The sequence below is a fragment of the Ptychodera flava genome, chromosome 17, assembly GCF_041260155.1.
Source record: "Ptychodera flava strain L36383 chromosome 17, AS_Pfla_20210202, whole genome shotgun sequence".
In the NCBI taxonomy this organism is placed as follows: domain Eukaryota; kingdom Metazoa; phylum Hemichordata; class Enteropneusta; family Ptychoderidae; genus Ptychodera; species Ptychodera flava.
The window spans coordinates 19,807,263-19,825,487 of record NC_091944.1 but is presented as its reverse complement, the minus strand read 5'-3'; the positions used below and the strand labels follow the sequence as shown (position 1 = coordinate 19,825,487).

The 18,225-nt window shown below is 36.9% G+C and overlaps 1 protein-coding gene across 1 annotated transcript; it reads right to left on the bottom strand.

Annotated features, from left to right (window-relative positions):
* Positions 1–8,744: 8,744 nt before the first annotated feature.
* On the bottom strand, positions 8,745–17,596 carry LOC139115726 (acetylcholine receptor subunit alpha-like). The gene is made up of 6 exons (XM_070678049.1): positions 17,178–17,596; positions 16,384–16,529; positions 14,391–14,435; positions 14,139–14,248; positions 12,514–13,474; positions 8,745–11,870 (listed from the first exon to the last, which is right to left on the bottom strand). Exons 1-5 carry the CDS (start codon positions 17,227–17,229, stop codon positions 13,270–13,272), a joined length of 558 nt encoding a protein of 185 aa, XP_070534150.1. The 5' UTR covers positions 17,230–17,596; the 3' UTR covers positions 8,745–11,870; positions 12,514–13,269.
* Between the last annotated feature and the right edge of the window lie 629 nt (positions 17,597–18,225).

The following is an 18,225-nucleotide window of genomic DNA, read 5'->3' as shown; positions in this document are numbered from 1 at the left end:
TCATTGCATTTATGACCTACTCTTCTGAGCTACCTAGGTTGTTCACTTTTAATTCACAACATGAAAACCCAGAATGATGTATTAGTACCGAGTTCATGAATAAATGAAAGCGTGAGCGCTTTGTCCATGACCGCTGAAGGAGAAGATAGCTATACGAAAGACACATTAATTGACGATATTTGTCCAACCTGGGAATACTTGTGATCAAAACCTACTGAACCGAACCTAGCGTGCAAGTAAAGACTTTCTGTTTTTGAGGTCAAGGGTTCATATTGCCTGGTAAATGCCCCCTTGAGGAATTAGGCGTTCGTCTTCCAGAATAAAGCTAAGAAGTCCATATTGATAGTGATTAACGGGAGACTAGTAATTGATGTGAAAGGTATCGCTGAAAGACTACATACACATCTTGGAAAGTTTCCCAGGTTATTTTACCTTAATAAGCAGAGGAAAAAGTAAACACGTTCCGATACACATGTAACATATCGTGATATTGTGTTTTACAAACTATGACTCAAATAAATATTCTGTCAGGTATATTCCATTTTCACCCTCTTCGTTAGTGCTAATTAGTTCTTTATCTCCGATGAAAAATATTTAGCTTTAATCATTCAAGATGCACTACAATCAGCAATAGATAACCAAGTAGTATAATTTGAAGTATTTTAAGAACTTACATGGGGATAAATTAATGCAGATACGCAAAGGCCTATCCATTAATCATCTCTTGCCATATATATGTCATCAACACGTTGCGTCTCGTCAATTTATGATAAAACGTAAGGGTTCACCTCTAGAATGTAGAGTATAGGAATCCTACAGAACTATGTATACGCGGTGAACGTCAGATATATTGACAACGACTTGAATATTTTTACTCAAAGTTATGTTTGAATTTGATCACATCTTTCTTTAGTCCCTTTGTTTTGTCCCAAGAATAGATCGAATTTACACATGAGGTTTTGTTTCACCTGTTATTTAAAATTTGACTTTAAGAGACACTGCAGTGATCTAGGAGTGACACTATACACCAATTGCTTGCAGACGAAGTTTTCTATATACCGTGTAAACTTGCGAAGCGATGGCTTCAGAAGATCCAAGATCTAAGCCACTGAGATATCGTTGAGTGTACATTACAAGTGTGAGAACCTGGAAAAGCGGTCGAATCGTGTCAAGAGTGAAAGTAGCATTCACAGACTTTTTACTCATAAATTAAACTTGCGAGGTTATTGCCGCTGGATTGCGAGTGAATCAATCGACAAGCATCGAAATGACTTCTAAGAGACAATGTGATGGGGTTTCTTTGTACCTCGCCCGTCTCTGTGGAATACTTATGTATTATTCACTATATTTGTATAAAAATAGGTGTATAAAATTAAAGAATTTGTCTCACGAACTGCGAATTGACAAATTGCGTTATCTTCACTCATTCAATCCATCACATGGCAACTTTGTTAGAATGGACGTCCCTTAAGTTTATGTGACATAATTGTAACCGCATATATGAGAGAGAGAGAGAGAGATAGATAGAGAGAGAGAGAGAGAGAGAGGGAGAGAGAGAGGGGGAGAGGGAGACAGACAGACAGACAGACAGAGACAGACAGACAGACAGACAGTCAGACAGGACACTACTCTTTTATTCGTCATAAATGTGAACATAGGTGATATGCATAATTTTACTTGGATATATGTCGCCATCAACAATATACAACATTCTAGGTATTGGATATCTTCGGCATCAATAAATTACGTTTTTAATTACTACAGCGAAGCCTTGTTCAAAGTGTCAACTCAGATACATACGTCATTCATAATAACCATTGAACCTTTGCGAATATTAACAAAAAGTACAATAATGTATGTGTCATAGGTACTTTATTTCCTCTTTGTTACAAGTGTGTTTCTTTACTTCGAAATCCATTTCAAATTCATTTTGATAGGAACATAAGGTGGATTATTCAATTCAGAACAAAGGTATGCATGTAATTACAGACATGAAAATATGTCAGAATTCTATAACAGAAGCATTATTATAATTAGTAGAGAATAGATGATGATACCAGTCTCTCGTCTATCACATTGATTAAGATTGATTAAAAGGGCCATTAAAATTCTTGTGAACAATTAAAAATCCGAATACTGTGATATCTTTGAATTAAATATAAAACAATGATTAATTGATCTCGGGTGTTCGTGGCATTTCAAACTATCAACTTCGAATGAAATTTGAATTACTTATGGACAAACTGGCTATCGATTATTAGTTGTGATAGAAGAGATTAATGAGTATTAATGAGTCGCTGTTCAAACTTAAACATTCCTAAATAGTGTCATATGTCTTGATTAAGAGAAACTCTCTATGTATGTATGTATGTATGTATGTATGTATGTATGTATGTATGTATGTATGTATGTATGTATGTATGTATGTATGTATCTATGTATCTATCTATCTATCTATCTATCTATCTATCTATCTATCTATCTATCTATCTATCTATCTATCTATCTATCTATCTATCTATCTATCTATCTATCTATCTATCTATCTATCTATCTATCTATCTATCTATCTATCTATCTATCTATCTATCTATCTATCTATCTATCTATCTGTCTGTCTATCTATCTGTCTATCTACTATATTCTATCCATCTATCATTCCATTCATCTATCTATTCGATCCATCCATCTATCTATCTATCTATCTATCTATCTATCTATCTATCTATCTATCTATCTATCTATCTATCTATCTATCTATCTATCTATCTATCTATCTATCTATCTATCTATCTATCTATCTATCTATCTGTCTGTCTGTCTGTCTATCAACTTATCTATCTATCTATCTATCTATCTATCTATCTATCTATCTATCTATCTATCTATCTATCTATCTATCTATCTATCTATCTCTTTATCTATCTACCTATCTGTGTGTATGTTTCGGCCCATGTATCTGTATGGATATGTACATCCATGCTTGTGCGCATGTAATCTTCAAAATGCAAACACACTCGATGTTCTCTCTGTCTTGGGTCACCGTGTGCAATGGAGCAGGGAAAGTCAAGGTAGCTTGACAATGACTACTGCTACGAACACGGTCACAACAATGACGTAGAGAAAAAATATCATCCTGTCCAACTTTACAACCAAGCTATTCCATTTATCTTCGGCATCGTTTATCTGTACATTAAAAGATAACAGATCGTTAAATGAATACCAGCATGAATACACATACATACATACATACATACATACATACATACATACATACATACATACATACATACATACATACATACATACATACATACATACATACATACAGAAGGCATCAATAGACGTATACAATATTTAATCGCATAAATTGGCGTAATACCTGTTCACTCTCAGGAGTATACCTGCTGAAGTATTTCTTGTCGTCACAACAACGGTGAAAATAATTAAGTTGTGCTTGATTCACGTCACTATCTCGTTGTTGTTCTCCCGTCTTAAGTCGAAAATCTTCCCGAAAATTTGCATCCCTTTCCGCAGCGCTGTTGCCATTTGCCATGTTCAGCTGTGGTCCCACTTTGTTCTCGTACACGTGTAACGATACACCTACGTCATTCGGCTGACCTTCATCCATCATTGGCGTCTGTCGTCGTCTTTGCCTGCAGCTGCAATTGTGTGTGCTCAGGAGTTTACTTATCAAGGGACTGGGAGGCACGCCTGATCGTCCTTTGCGTTGCAAGTTAATCATGACGACTGATACTGCAGCTGTTGATGAAACGATTCCCATGATAACGAGGATGAAAGTTCCAAGTAGAGGACCCGTGTTTGAGTTTGTAGGGATTGTATCGCCGACAATAAGCTGAAAAACACTTAAGGTGACCAGAAGAGAAATTGTAAAACTCAGCCTTTCTCCGCAGTCCGGGGGAAGAAGAAGGCGCAAAATGAGAGGATGAACATCATAATGCTTGGAACGACAATGGTCATTACGTAATACAAACAATTTCTCTGCAAATCTACACGCAGGTTTACGACCGATATGAAGTCAGACGTGATATTGTTCGGGACAAGGACACACTAGCGGAAATATTGGTAACGTCCCATTCGTAATTAACGTGAACAACTGTGTTTTCGACGTCCTTCAAACGATCCATTGTCAGACGGAGCTCATCACTGAAATATACCGTGGAGGAAAATCTTAGAAAACATCCTTGATGATCGACGGGAAAGTACGTCATGTCAAGGTTGCAGTGGCTTCGTACCTGGCCAATGCTCACTAATGCGACTGTTCCATCTGCCTGGACTCTCACAAAAGGAGGGATGTTGGTGCTTCCGACCGTCCAACCTAGTAAAGAAAAGATGGCCTTCTTACAAACTCATTTAGACCAAACAGAAGCATTAAAACTGAGGTCGATTCTGCTACCTTCCTCGACACACTGAATAGTGGCAGTTACTGACGGCACTGTCGGACTGACTACGTTTACATATAGTGATCGAAAATATTTGGTCAACACCCTTATCGTGAGGATAAACCATCAACGATACAGAGAATGAAGTCATGGCATAAAGAATTGAAACATATGTTTTCACTTAATATGAGAGGAAATCCAAAGAGTTGATGTCGCAGTTGAACTCTTCATAAGCTTAAGTGGAGTCATATTGTCACTACTTACGTGTTCCTAAGATAAATACTTGGTAACCAAAGTACATCCGGAGACACTAGTAAGTTGTCAACTCCGCTATGATTTGAAGGATCCCACCTTAAGCGATCGTCTGTCCAAACCTAAAAATAGACAGCAGTTTCTAACAATAGTAGTTAAAGAAGAACTTCAAAAGAAAGAAAAACCCCGCGCCATTTTCAGTGGTATTCCTCGTAAAGGTAAATGTTCGTATCTTTGTATGAAATATTTTTTGTTTTATTCTAAGCTTACCTGTCTCAGCATGACGCTAGATACTACCACCTGTGTCTTTTCTTCCTAAAGGTAAAAATAACATGAACAGTTGTTTTAAAATGTTCGCCTGATTTTGCTCTGCAGTGCAAGCATTCTGGATACTCAAATACAAAGCTCGTCAATAAAGCAGTCCAAAAAGAGAAGCATGCCATAACTCGCTGTGATGTTGTTCCGAGCCAGCTCATTTTCGATAACAATGATTATTCAATAGTCACTGGCGTGAAATGCATGTGGAACCTTGTTTCGTAATGCATGCACTGGACAGGGAGTGGTATTCGACGGCATTTGCGTAAGCAATTGATAGGAAAACCTACCAGGTCTATGATATGCATTATGACAATGTCCAGAGTCACGTCCACAGTGTCAGATCTGTTTCGTACCGGACGGCTGGCTTTATTGTAGTCTGATACGAGTTGACTGAGCAACATCGATTCTTCATCGGCAGCAACGTACATCGCAGCTGGCAAACACAAAGGTACATACCTTCAACGTGAACTTACAATGCACTCATTGTCAAATGATTTAGCAGTCAGATATCTCCTTAACATCTTCCAAATTGACATATACAAAATTTTACTCCTAAATTAGAGCCTGGTACAGATACGGGAAATGTCACATTTGCGTAACAATATATAATTATCTCTGTTGTACCATGTGTGTATTGACAACAAACCCTCTGGTTAGCCGATTGGGTTAAAAATATTAAGTGCCAGTTAAAAGAACATTACCAACCTGTAATCAGTAAAACTACGGCGAAATAGTTCAAACTCTGCCGTACACGATGCATGTTGTTAAAGACTGCCTCTTGCGTTTTCGAAGACGGGTTCGCCAACGTACTGTGACGGCAAGAATGTGATATCATTGTTATTGCTAGCACGCTTTAGCCAATAAAATAACATTATTATCTGTCAGACATTAATAATATAGCGTCAACATGTAACAACATTGCATTTGACGTACATTTGCCTATACGGTGAATCTTCACTGCAGTGTTTAAGTGACTGCTAGATGGCTTGGCACCGTTATCTCGGTCACCACAATATTAAGATGTATCGTCTTTATCTGAGTATTCGTTCAGACATTCAATATACTGAAGGCATACTTAATGGACATATTGGGGAATGAAGATGTATTGCTTACATATTCATTAAGGTAATGAACAAAAAATAGGATAAAATAGCAATAGTCCTGTCATAAAACGTTTTAGATTCTATCATTTTGTGCAAGATTGAGCTTGAATCGTTTCTTGAATCTTCTTTCCATAAATTTGGCTTTAAGGTTTGCTATTCAACAGCTATTTGTGTGGTCGTCTCAAACGAAGTAATTACTATTACAGAAACATGGTGGCAGTGTAATTCTTACGTTAACGCTTCCAGAAATTTCGACCATTTTACCACTGGACTTTGTTCAAGCAGTTGATTACTGCAATATACACATATTTGTTTGTTAGATACCAGCTTCTATGGTACAGATCCATCTATTCGATGGGGCTGTTGTTTATCTAAGGGTTTTATCTTCTTTAAGGGTGTTAAAAAGGGTGGAGTCTTGTCTACCAATTTTTCAATGCATATGTTGATGATTTCAGATATGGACAGATTAATTCTGGCGTTGGTTGTAACATCAGTGGTATTTTTTGTAAATCGTCCTATGTATGCAGATGATATTTGTTTGATAAGCCCGAATGTGACGGGAACTTAGAATTGGTCAATATTTGTAGCAAATATGTCGATATTCATGACATTGTTTTCAATGCAGAAAAAAAAAACACAGTGTTAGTGTGATGTGAGATGGAGCGTATTTCCTCAGTTTATCTCAATAGAGCCAAACTTGGGTTTGTTGACAAGAAGAAACTTCTCGGTTATCTTATGACAAATATCTTCAGTGATAATGTTGGTATTGACGCCAATAAGAGATTCTTTTCGATCTCCACTAACATGTTTTTGACAGGATTTTCCTTGAACTCAGTGAATGTAAAAAGAAAACTATTAAGGTAATATGCACCTCGAAAGTGAAAGACTTACACTTTTGCTCTAACTTTCCTCAAGGAATCTTTCAATCATTCTCTTTCAAATCAAGAATAAAAATAGGGGTCACCGTGCAAATTTTGGTACTAGAGAAACAAATAACCCAAGATTTACCGATATTTGAAATTCAAAATGGCCGCCATCCATGTGTTAACTCTACGGGCGAAAATAAAAATTTTCGAATTTCAAAAAACTAAGCCGGTGAAAAGTTTTCTTTCACCAAGAGCTTTAAAATGAACCCCACATGTGGTATATCAGAAGAGAACTGTAAAGTTTGAGAGTCCGAATGTCTGTCCCCGAGGTGCATTCTACCTTAAAGATTGCCATCAAATGTAAGATGGTAATCCCTTGGCCAGCTACAATAGCAGTACCCTAAACACAGCTGAAAGTTGGTTACAACAATGCAGGCTGCATACAGTTGGGTTATGATAGGCGTAGTAGCGCAAGTCCTATGTTTGTCAGCAATAGGATTGGCAGTTTTTATGTGCAATGTAGAAAGCTAACAAATATCAACCCGTGAAAACATAATTATATAAAAAATGCATGATACTATGTTATTCACATCTGATTTGAGAAAACAGTGGATAAAGAAAGTTTATTACTTTGAGTCAATATTTATTGAATGTATTTCCAGAAACTACTTTAGTTTTTTCAATAGTTGTGTACTTTTTCTATTTTGTCATGTATATGGACAGATATGAATTTCAAAAAAAATAATAATTATAATAATTTTCACCTACAAAAACAACAGATATGTTTATAATTAGGTCAATGTGGTCATTTTAATCTGCTATATATGAGAATCTATTGGACTTCGTATTATCATAGACAATTGAAATATACCTTCTGTCTATTGTATTGTTGGTGCAAGAACTTCCAGAACAGCATTCCCATTGCCACGCCAGTTTCATGCATCTTCCAAGATCAAATCACAACACAACATACCAGCCACTGCAAGTAGTGCTAACTGCAGGTAAGTTTCAATCAATTAACTGTCATTTTTTCTCGCTCGCTCCATAAACTTTTGCAAAGGATACTTTCAAAGTCAAATGTCCCCAACCTTGCCACATCTTATCTTCAAACGTAGACTAACACTTATCCTGCCTGATCTAGTTTACAAAGGAAAGTGACAATGCCTAAAAACTCGAAAAACAATGTTCTAAATTAATTTAAGCTTCAATAAAGGCGACTAAAACTTCACTCAAGCGACGAAATCACATTCATTGCAATAATTTGGATATCATTTATTGCATCAATTTTCAGATGTGCATATTTAATATTAAGACTTGGTAAGGTAACTGTCTAAAACAAATTTTCCACGATTTAAGACATGCACTCGTTAGGGAGCGTTCAGTTATTAGAGCCGGGGGTGGGCCGGCAAAATCAAGGGTTCCCTTTTTATTTGAAAACTGCAAAGGAGGGGGCATGTATTTTTCAAACAGCATAAAGGGGGTCACTTGATTTTTCATAAGAATCCATCCCGTCAAAAGCAGTTTCAGTGTCACATGAACATCTTGCCTTGGCAACTCTATACAGGCTTGTCTTCTTGTAAATTGAGCTCGCTGAGGGCAATGAACAATTCCTACCAGCCTTTGGCTGAAGTAAGGCAATGATTAGGTGCAAGCTATATGCTTAACTGAAACCTGGCTTACATTGAAAGGTTCCCCTTGTGCTGTTGCATAGCACTACTGTTGATATCTGACCAGTTTTCAGGAAAGAGATGTACAAAACTTATCTAGATCAATTACACAAAGACTGAAATGCAAATGAAAAGTTTCAATGAGTTTGTTTTTTATGTCAATCGGCAATTAAAGGAAGAAATACATAAATATACCTTTTTGTATAATAACTTAAAATAAATATAAAATATGTGTATATACTATATAGTAAAGATCCTTCAGGTAGCATTATGGTATTGTGGCTACAGTATTCCACTAGGGAGCATGTCCTCGATCAAGCACTTCTAGCTCACTTTGCTTCTCCTTATCCCAGGGTACCTAGGCAAGTAAATCTGCTATTTTGGCCCCTTCATGACCTTATATCCTGGCATTTTTTGTGAAATGAGGGAATTTCTCTGAAGAAAAATTGCCTCTATGTGAAAATGGACAATTTGCCTTGGAAGTGAGGCCTGGTGAAAATGTGGTTGAGTGGTACAGAGTTTTCAATACACCTGTAGACGTTTATCAACAGAAATACCAGGATATGTGGTGTAAGAAGGGACCACAGAGTTGGGGCCCCTGTAGATTTTGGTTCTATGCCTGTTGAAAAGTACACAATTAATTACATTTAAATGGAAAACCTATATTTAAATTACATTCAGATGATTTGCATAGAATGAAATAGAAAGTAGAATAAACACACATATATGTTAAACATAAAACACTTTAGAATTGCATGGACGATATCTTAGATTGCAACAATTGGAGTGATATGGCATCAACGTAAGAATTAAAGGGCCAGCAATGCTAATTTTTGAGGATTTTTCACGATTTTTGTTTGATTAATTGTCAAACATAGTTTCCTGTTCTACTCCGCAAAGCATGTTGATAAATACAGCATTCAGCTTGTCAACTCTGCCTGTACATCTGTAAACTGCGTTTGTTATTGGCGGCAATTAAATTCTTGTCCAGACTAGAATTCAAATGTACACAATAACAGTGCATTTTACACACAAAGGTGCTATGTTGACAAGCTAAATAATGGCTGTTTCAGCATTCTTTTGGGAAAAGAGTAAGAACTTGCAATAAACACATAAGATAAAAATAACGGAAAAAATCATCAAACGTTAGCATTACTGGTCTTTTAAACAAATCAGTAGTTATAGTGACAGTGACATATCAAACTAATATAGCTCTTTGCCAAGGAAGGGGATAATAATATTGTAATCCATAAAATCGGCAGCACCACACGTGATGAAGATTTTTCGCACCTTCCGAGACACAGTATACAGGGTATACGAGATCTGGAAGTAAATCAGGATCCTAGAAATATCTCTTTCCTACTGATTTTATATTATATGTATGCACCGGTTATGGCCAGTGTTATCATTCAAAATTGTATCTCAATACTTACTCAAGCAATAGGGGATGATTTTTTGTCATCTTAAAAGGGGGTGATCAATTTTTTTTTTTGGGGGGGGCGATGGGGGTTCACTGATTTGGACTGGTGCACAAGTAGAATTTGCCGGCCCATCCTGACAATAATAACTGAACGCTCCCTTATTGTTATAACCCTACTGTAATTGCTAATATGCTATGTAACTGCTAAATGCCTTATGACAATTTGCTATGATTCTACGTAACTGTCATGTAATACATATACAATGGTAGACGAATATACTAATATTATTAATAATACGATATTCAAAACAACATAGACCTACCAATAATATTTCTTTCCGAATTATTACATTCTATGAGCTTCACAATATGTCGGAAGATTTTACATATTTAGAGGGGCATTCGGAAACAGATATTGTAAACGATGATGTTATCAACTTTGAAATAACATGCTTACATAATAACAATAACATTAATTAACAACAAATTTACTGAGTTCTGAACTTAATTGTTCCTAATGAACTACGATCGTCAAAAGTACATGAGCTCCAAAAATTAACGGTTATACTTACTTTATTACACGATTAATTTAATTTTTTATATGAGACGTTCCTGAAATTCGTTCTAGTTTGATTATATACAATAGATGGAAGATGTTACGAATTTAGTCTAATTCACATCTCACAGAATTGATACCAAATCTGGCCATTCAAAAATCAATGAACTCATCAAAAATTGAATAAACACTATGCATAATCTCTACTGCGATTTAGCAGTTTAAGATAACACAAGTTAAAACATTCGTCATTTTCTGTCATAAAAAGTAATTGAAGAAAAAACCAAATATACTACTTACTAGCTTTCTGTTTAGTATGAGTGACATCTACATGACCGATTCATCGGTCGATTGTTTGTACTACGTTAAGAATTCGACGTAAGAGAGAAAAAAAAACAGAGTACTGGTAGAAATTCCGTTTCTCAAAAGATAACACATTTAGATCCTTCAGAGTAGCGGGAGATGGATTATTAATTTATTAATTGGTAGGTGAAATTGTAGTCAGGAGATGTGTTGATAGATAGATAGATAGATAGATAGATAGATAGATAGATAGATAGATAGATAGATGGATAGATAGATAGATAGATAGATAGATAGATTGATTGATTGATTGATTGATTGATTGATTGATTGATTGATTGATTGATTGATTGATTGATTGATAGACAGATAGACATAGCTTGACAGATAGATAGATAGACAGATAGATAGATGGAGAGAGAGAGAGAGAGAGAGAGAGAGAGAGAGAGAGAGAGAGAGAGAGAGAGAGAGAGAGAGAGAGAGAGAGAGAGAGAGAGAGACAATGTTTTACTATTTGAGTATTTAGGTGAAGCAAACAGCTATGCTATATACTATAGCTTAAGACTAATGTAATCATTAAATTCATCTGAATACAACTATTATTTCGCTTGCTATAGTATTCGAAATCCACAAATTAATATTGATATGTCCGTCAGTTTGTTGTATTAGCTCATTTATTTTGGGTTGTTGCACTTAGTTGGTCAGTCATCATCCAACGAAAAGATCCAACTGACAAGAGTACTAGAGGAAATATCAAACATTTTGTCTGCTGCCTTTCTTAGCATTATTCGATCACACAGCAGAACCATCGGCCTCAAGCATCGCGTCGATGCTGGGAAGACAATCTCCAAGGAAGCGGTCAATAGGTGTTCACATAAGGAACCATAGCTGCTATGAATACTCCGAAACCAATCACATAAAACACAAAGATGATCTTATCCAATCGGTGAACGACTTGATTCCATTCAGCCTCCACATCAACCTTCGGAAATATAATTTTGAGTTACGTGTCGATCAATAGGAACGGAAACACAAAATATAATTCTTGATTACGCCTTATTTATATTAACAGCAACTCTGCGTACAATACAATAAAACACAAAGTCACTAAATGTTTGAGTGATAAATTAAGTTAGGTGCGCCTCGAAACAGAAAGACTTAAGTTTTGCTCAAACTTTTCGGGAGGAATCTTTCAACCATTCTCATCAAAATCAAGAATAAAAATTTGATGTTACCGTAAAAATTTTGGTGCTGAAGAAATAAATCCCCAAGATTTAAAGATATTTGGCGATCTCTGTATTAAGTCTTTGGAGAAAAATAAAATTTTAGATAAACTAAGACTGTAAACTTTCTCCACGAGCTTTTAAATGGGCACCCACAAGTGGTATATCAGAAAAGAATTGTAAAAGTTTGAGAATCTGATTACGTATCCCTGAGTCATTTGAACAACCTATTGCTGGTATATAGTCGTGCGAAGACAAAACTTCTATGAAATCTTGTTCTGTTCGAAATTCAAGAACAATTCACTGTTGATTTTAGATTTTATTCCTTAAACATTGCATACCAGTGGAAAGAATGCAAAGTGATAATGTATTGTACATGGATAAGGACTTTGTATTTGTTACCTGTTCATCTTCATCACGTTCGTTTGTCGCATCCGTGGATTGATCAATGTGTACCTGTTGCTGACAATATTTTTGTGACTTCGCTGCACAATTTGCCTGGTCTCGTACCGTCATCGGATAAGGAACATCTGCATCAATTGATGTATCCATGGTAATAGGGTCGCTATGGGATTCAAATGCAATCGCTTGGACCTTGTTCTCGTAGCCATTGTGCATGAAGATGCCATCGCGTTTGGGATTATCGACTTTCTTGGACCGCACCTGGTTCTTCCTGCATGTTCCAGACCTTCTCACGCAAAAGAATTTACGAACCCAAGGACCTGGGGGTCTACCAGATGCTCCTTTCCGCTGCAGAATTATCATTAACACGGTAAAACCAGCCGTAGATGACACAACGACCATGTCGATGATTATGATGGTGCCAAGCAAAGGTGCATGGTTTAAATTGGTAGGAATGATTTCGGCGACAAGGAGTTGGAACACACTCAAAGCCACAAGGAGATTGACGCGCCGAGACTAAGCCTCTCCCCACAGTCCGGGGGAAGCCAGAATGTAAAGAATGATAGAACAAACATAATTGTAGTTGGACCAAGACATTCATAATGTAGTACTGTGATAATCTTTGCAGATCAATCCTCAAGCTTGCTAAGGAAATATGTTGTTGCGTGATACCGCTAGGATGATCGGTTACGTTTGTGGAAATGTTCCTCACATCCCATTCGTAATTCGGCTTCATCAGCATGCTGCTAACTTCACCTAAGTGTACGAGGTGCAGGCGAACCTCGTTGCTGTAGTACAACGTCGACGACAGTCTGGGTAGCAGATCTGACGATCAAAGGGGAAATACTCCAAGTCGATGTGGCAGTGACTTTTAAGCTGATTAATTGCTGTGGATGTCAAATTGCCATCTGATTGAAGTCGGAAATAGCGTGGTACCCTGGGTTGTTCCAAAGTGTCCATCCTTTAATCAGAATAGAGCAGTTGTACATCAACAGAGAATACTTGTCTTTTCAAGCAAAGACCTACTGACAAAAAGTTTACTTGTTGATTAATTAGTTTATTAATCAATTAATTATTTGATTGCTTATGGGTGTCTTGTCAAGTCATAAAGCATTTAAAAGCAAAAACTGAAGAGTTCAGTAATATTATGTAGATTACTAAATGGATATTTAGATGAATAAAATTCACCAAACAGAATGTAACAATTCACATATACATGAACAATAAACATCAAACGCTAATCCAATGCAGTACTATGAGGCATTGCGCTAAGCTAGTGGATATTATTTGACGTTGGATGATAAACTGTACTTTCATTTCATATTATCAGTTGGCTTCGGCGGAAGTAGAAGGTACAATTCGCATAAAGGCGCTGACCTGTTTTATTTCAAAGTTTAACAGCGCCCTCTGACCAAGAAACCGCGGAGAACGACAACTCTGGCAGAAAACTATACTATTTTTGATAGCCCCGGGCCCGCGACAAGATGGTCAGGAGATCTAGATATTAAAACAATGTGTGTCGAATAACTTCACTTCGTAGAAAAATGTGTCTGTTATCTACTACGGTATGTTCCTGACAGTGTCCTGCTGACCCAGTAATGAATATAAATTGTTGTTATACCTACGTGTTTCTAACATAAACCTGTGGTAACCAGAGTTTCTCAGATGGCACAACCAGGTACTCTATTCCACTGTTTTTCGACGGGTCCCAAGTTAATCGCCAATCCATCCAGGTCTGTTCGCATAAAAGAAAAAACACAAGTGAGCTGAATCATTTTGCTCTTCTACAAATGATAAACAAACACCGACTGATGCCCTTCTATCTAAAGAGTTTTCGAACTTTCAAACTCAATATATTCAATCAACAACATACTCACCTGCTTTACTAAAGCGTTGATTACGATGAACTTTTGAACCACATCCTATAAATGGACCAAAGACAGAAATCATCTTAATTCAGAAACCACATTAAGAAGATGAGGAAGAGAAGAGAATCGATTGGCAATGAGGACTTCCACTGGAATTTCATGAAGCTCTGTAAGCTCTAACTGCAATAATGCTCGCATCTTTTAACAGTATTTTTATTGTCTCTCTTCAATGCGGCGGTACATTTTTTTATTTTCTTCTTCCTTATCATGATCCATGTCGAACAGATCATCTGCGTGACATAAACCCCACAGGATCAAACGTAAATTTGTTGAGATCTGTTCTATTTGAACAGTTCTTGTCCGTATTTGGTGCTACAATCATGTACCATGCAAGATGCGTGGTACATGTATATTCCACATTGACAAGGAATAATTGCTGTACAATTTTAATACCGAAACAACGCTCATTAAAATAATTGCATAAATAAAATACTTATCAACATCGCATCTTGCAGTTAATGTACAATCATAAGGTAACACAGATAGGCTTCGTATGTATGGTTAATGGTTTTGGAAGTGGTAAGTTATAACAAGATGGCAGTCTAATGCATAGAAATCGACTTGACGTAGGACATAGCGTATGAGTTATGTCTTTGTGCCGCCTAAGAGAGAATAACAAGTCACCTCATGACTGACTTACGTAATAATAAATGGAAATTTTAAAAAAATGACCGCTCGGTGACCATATTGCATTTTATCGCCAAAATAAACCGCCATGTATACGTGTGACGTACTGTTATGTCCTTTTACAACATTGAAACAAAATCGGTCTAGGTGTGTCTTAGATATGCAAAAATTGAAAGAAAATGGCCACCTGGCAGCCAAAAGGATCATATCTCAAAATAAAGCTACATGCATATGTATGAGATAGGTAATGTCCTTGTAATGAGAGACAAATCGGTCCATGCCTGTATTGTTGAAGGCTCTTGACTTAAAAAATGGCATATTTGATCGTATCGTTGGAAAATTCAACGTGCATCTCAACGACATATAGATAAAGTTATGTCCTTGCACCATACACCAAACTCAGAAAGAAATCTCTACAGGCATCTCTGAGAAAAGCTTGTCAACAGACGCACAGGCGGACACATGGATGGACGGACGGGGGTAAACACAATACCACAAAACCATGTCTGCGGGGACTTATAAGGGATATTGGCCTTCCATACACTTGCAAAAGTTATTCATTGGTACATTTGAGTTTAGTATTGTCAGTTTGAATAATACCAAAAAATATGGCTTCAAATGTGCAACTTCATAAAAATGTATGGACTGTGATCCATTCACCGTTATTGCATCGTAGTGTAATGCTTTAGGAAAATACTTTTCAATGTTAGTTCTTGCGCGCAGTGACGGGGGACGTATTTCAAATAGAATTGAGAATTTCAAATTGCACAATTCTTTGTACATCGATAGTTTATGAATAGCGAAACACTCTCAAGGGAAGTAAATTTATGTTTGTATGGATACTAGTCCCGTACGGAAACTGGGCCACAGACTGTGTAAGCTTTAAAGGTATACAGTCACCTGTAATCTAAATATGCCCATATATGGTCAAAGGGGCGTTCCTTGGTATTCAAAATGCCCATATGACGGCGCTGTTTTTAAAAAGCGGCCACATACTTAAAATCTGTCATAGGTTAGATTTTCTTTCCATGGTAACTGTGGCAAAATTGGAACAGGTGACAGTAAACCTTTAAAAGACGTCTTTACGAATAGTTTTCAAGTGTTTAACAATGAAGAAACTAAAGGTACTATATTTAGATATCTGAGACTGACAATATAAATTGTAAGTGGACATGTCATCATTGGTACACAGGGTATAGTACTAAAAGGTGTAATTTAGACCATTGAGAGTATAATGGAATGATATTCTGTGAAAGATTTAAGTGTATAGAAACTGTGTAATTATGGGGCTTTAAATATTTAAGTGAAAGCTTACCAAATCGATAACCTTCACTACCGCCATCTCAATAAAAACGTGGACAATGTCGGATTTGTTTCGCACGGGACGGCTGAGATTATTATAATCAGCGAGAAGCCGATCGAGTAATATAGCTTCTTCGTCAGCTCGCCCAAGGAACGACGCTGGAGGCAAGAGATACACAGAAATGTTTACCTCTTCATGAATATATCACTGTTACATGATTAATGAGAGAGAGATGAACTGTTTATATTTAGTAACAGAGAGTGTCTGTCTGTTTGTGGTAGCTGCGCAAATGCAGACAGACGTGCACATATTTAACATTGGTGAGCAATGAGGCATTAATTTATCTGTGACGATCCAGTGGATTTCCCCGACCACTTTATACCATCCTGTTGAAACATACATAGCATTCCTTCTAACAAATATACTGACTATGTTTCTAACAACAAAAACGGTGACTAAAAGAACTAACAATAGTAAAATGTTGCAGCTCGTTTGTTGGCGATGTCAGAAAACATTGGGGAAAATCTCGAGACGAAGTGGCGATTGCCTTTATCAGTTATTTTAGTATTTTGTTTTAGTTATAAAAGAAAGTTATGGTAATTGTCGAAATGTAGCTCCATACATACAGCACAAAGACAACGAGCCTTTACGATCAACAAGGAAATGTATACATATGTACACAAAAACAGCCATAACAATTGCATGGGTAAGAACAATATAAATTGACATCTCTCCATAGGGACATGAAAATCATATCAAATGTTGTTTGAAAATATGAAAATGTCTTCCAGTGAAATTATACTTACTTGATATCAGGCAGATTAGTATGAGATAGATGCGACCCAACACCATATTCATGGCAACTGTATTTTACACTTTTTGGGATCGGATTGTTTGCGAGATCTCAGCACTGTGTCGGCACAACTGCCTCCAACTGAAATGCTATTTGCGTTACTTCGTGTGTGCCCCTATGTGTGGTGAAGATGAATTATTTGAGCGGGAAAATCCGGGTACTTTTTCGTCACGTCCCCCGATATGTCAAGGCCGCCTGTACAGGATCAGGAGGGCAGCAATGTATTTCTCATGGGTCAGCTGTGGCAAAAGTAAACGGTACACAACCAATTTATGCGTAAGCAGGGCAGTGGAAACAAAACTTGCAATTTCAATCTAATATCTATTGACGTGCCTCAATTACAGCGCCAAACCAATAACAGCGCACAATGATGAAGTATTTCGGTCTCGCGGGACTATAAGTAACCAGTGCAGTGTTGGGCGTGGTCGTTTGCATATTATGTCCCGCAAAAAGAACATCACTTGTAACATATAAATTATGACCTCATTTAAATATACGTAACGTTATTACTATATAGGCCTTTACACGCCCAACTTTTCTGACAATATTTATATTCTTTGTCTGGAACTCACATCTGTTCCGACCGATGGCCACAAATAGCAGGGAAAACTCTTTCTTTTTACCCGACTATCCTGAAAATTGCAGTCACTGAGCAGGCAACAACGTACTGCAATATTCATCGGCGCTATAATAATAAATGCCAAAGGGGCAATTTCATTTAAAAGTGGTGAAATCGTATCTTGCGTTAATCATGATTTCGTTAACTTCCAAAACTCCTCTGGTGTCATTGGGAGGGTCATAACATTTGTAATCACGGCAGAACTTCAAAAACATCGGAAAACTGAAAGAATTGTACACATATTAAATGGATGGTGACTTACGCTTCCACGTAAAATCACACGTAACAAAACGCAAAAATCTAGTCGCATTATTCGAGTAACAGCAAAACTTTTTGCCGAGGAGCTTACGATTGTCCCTGATCAATCAGCATGAATTGCATT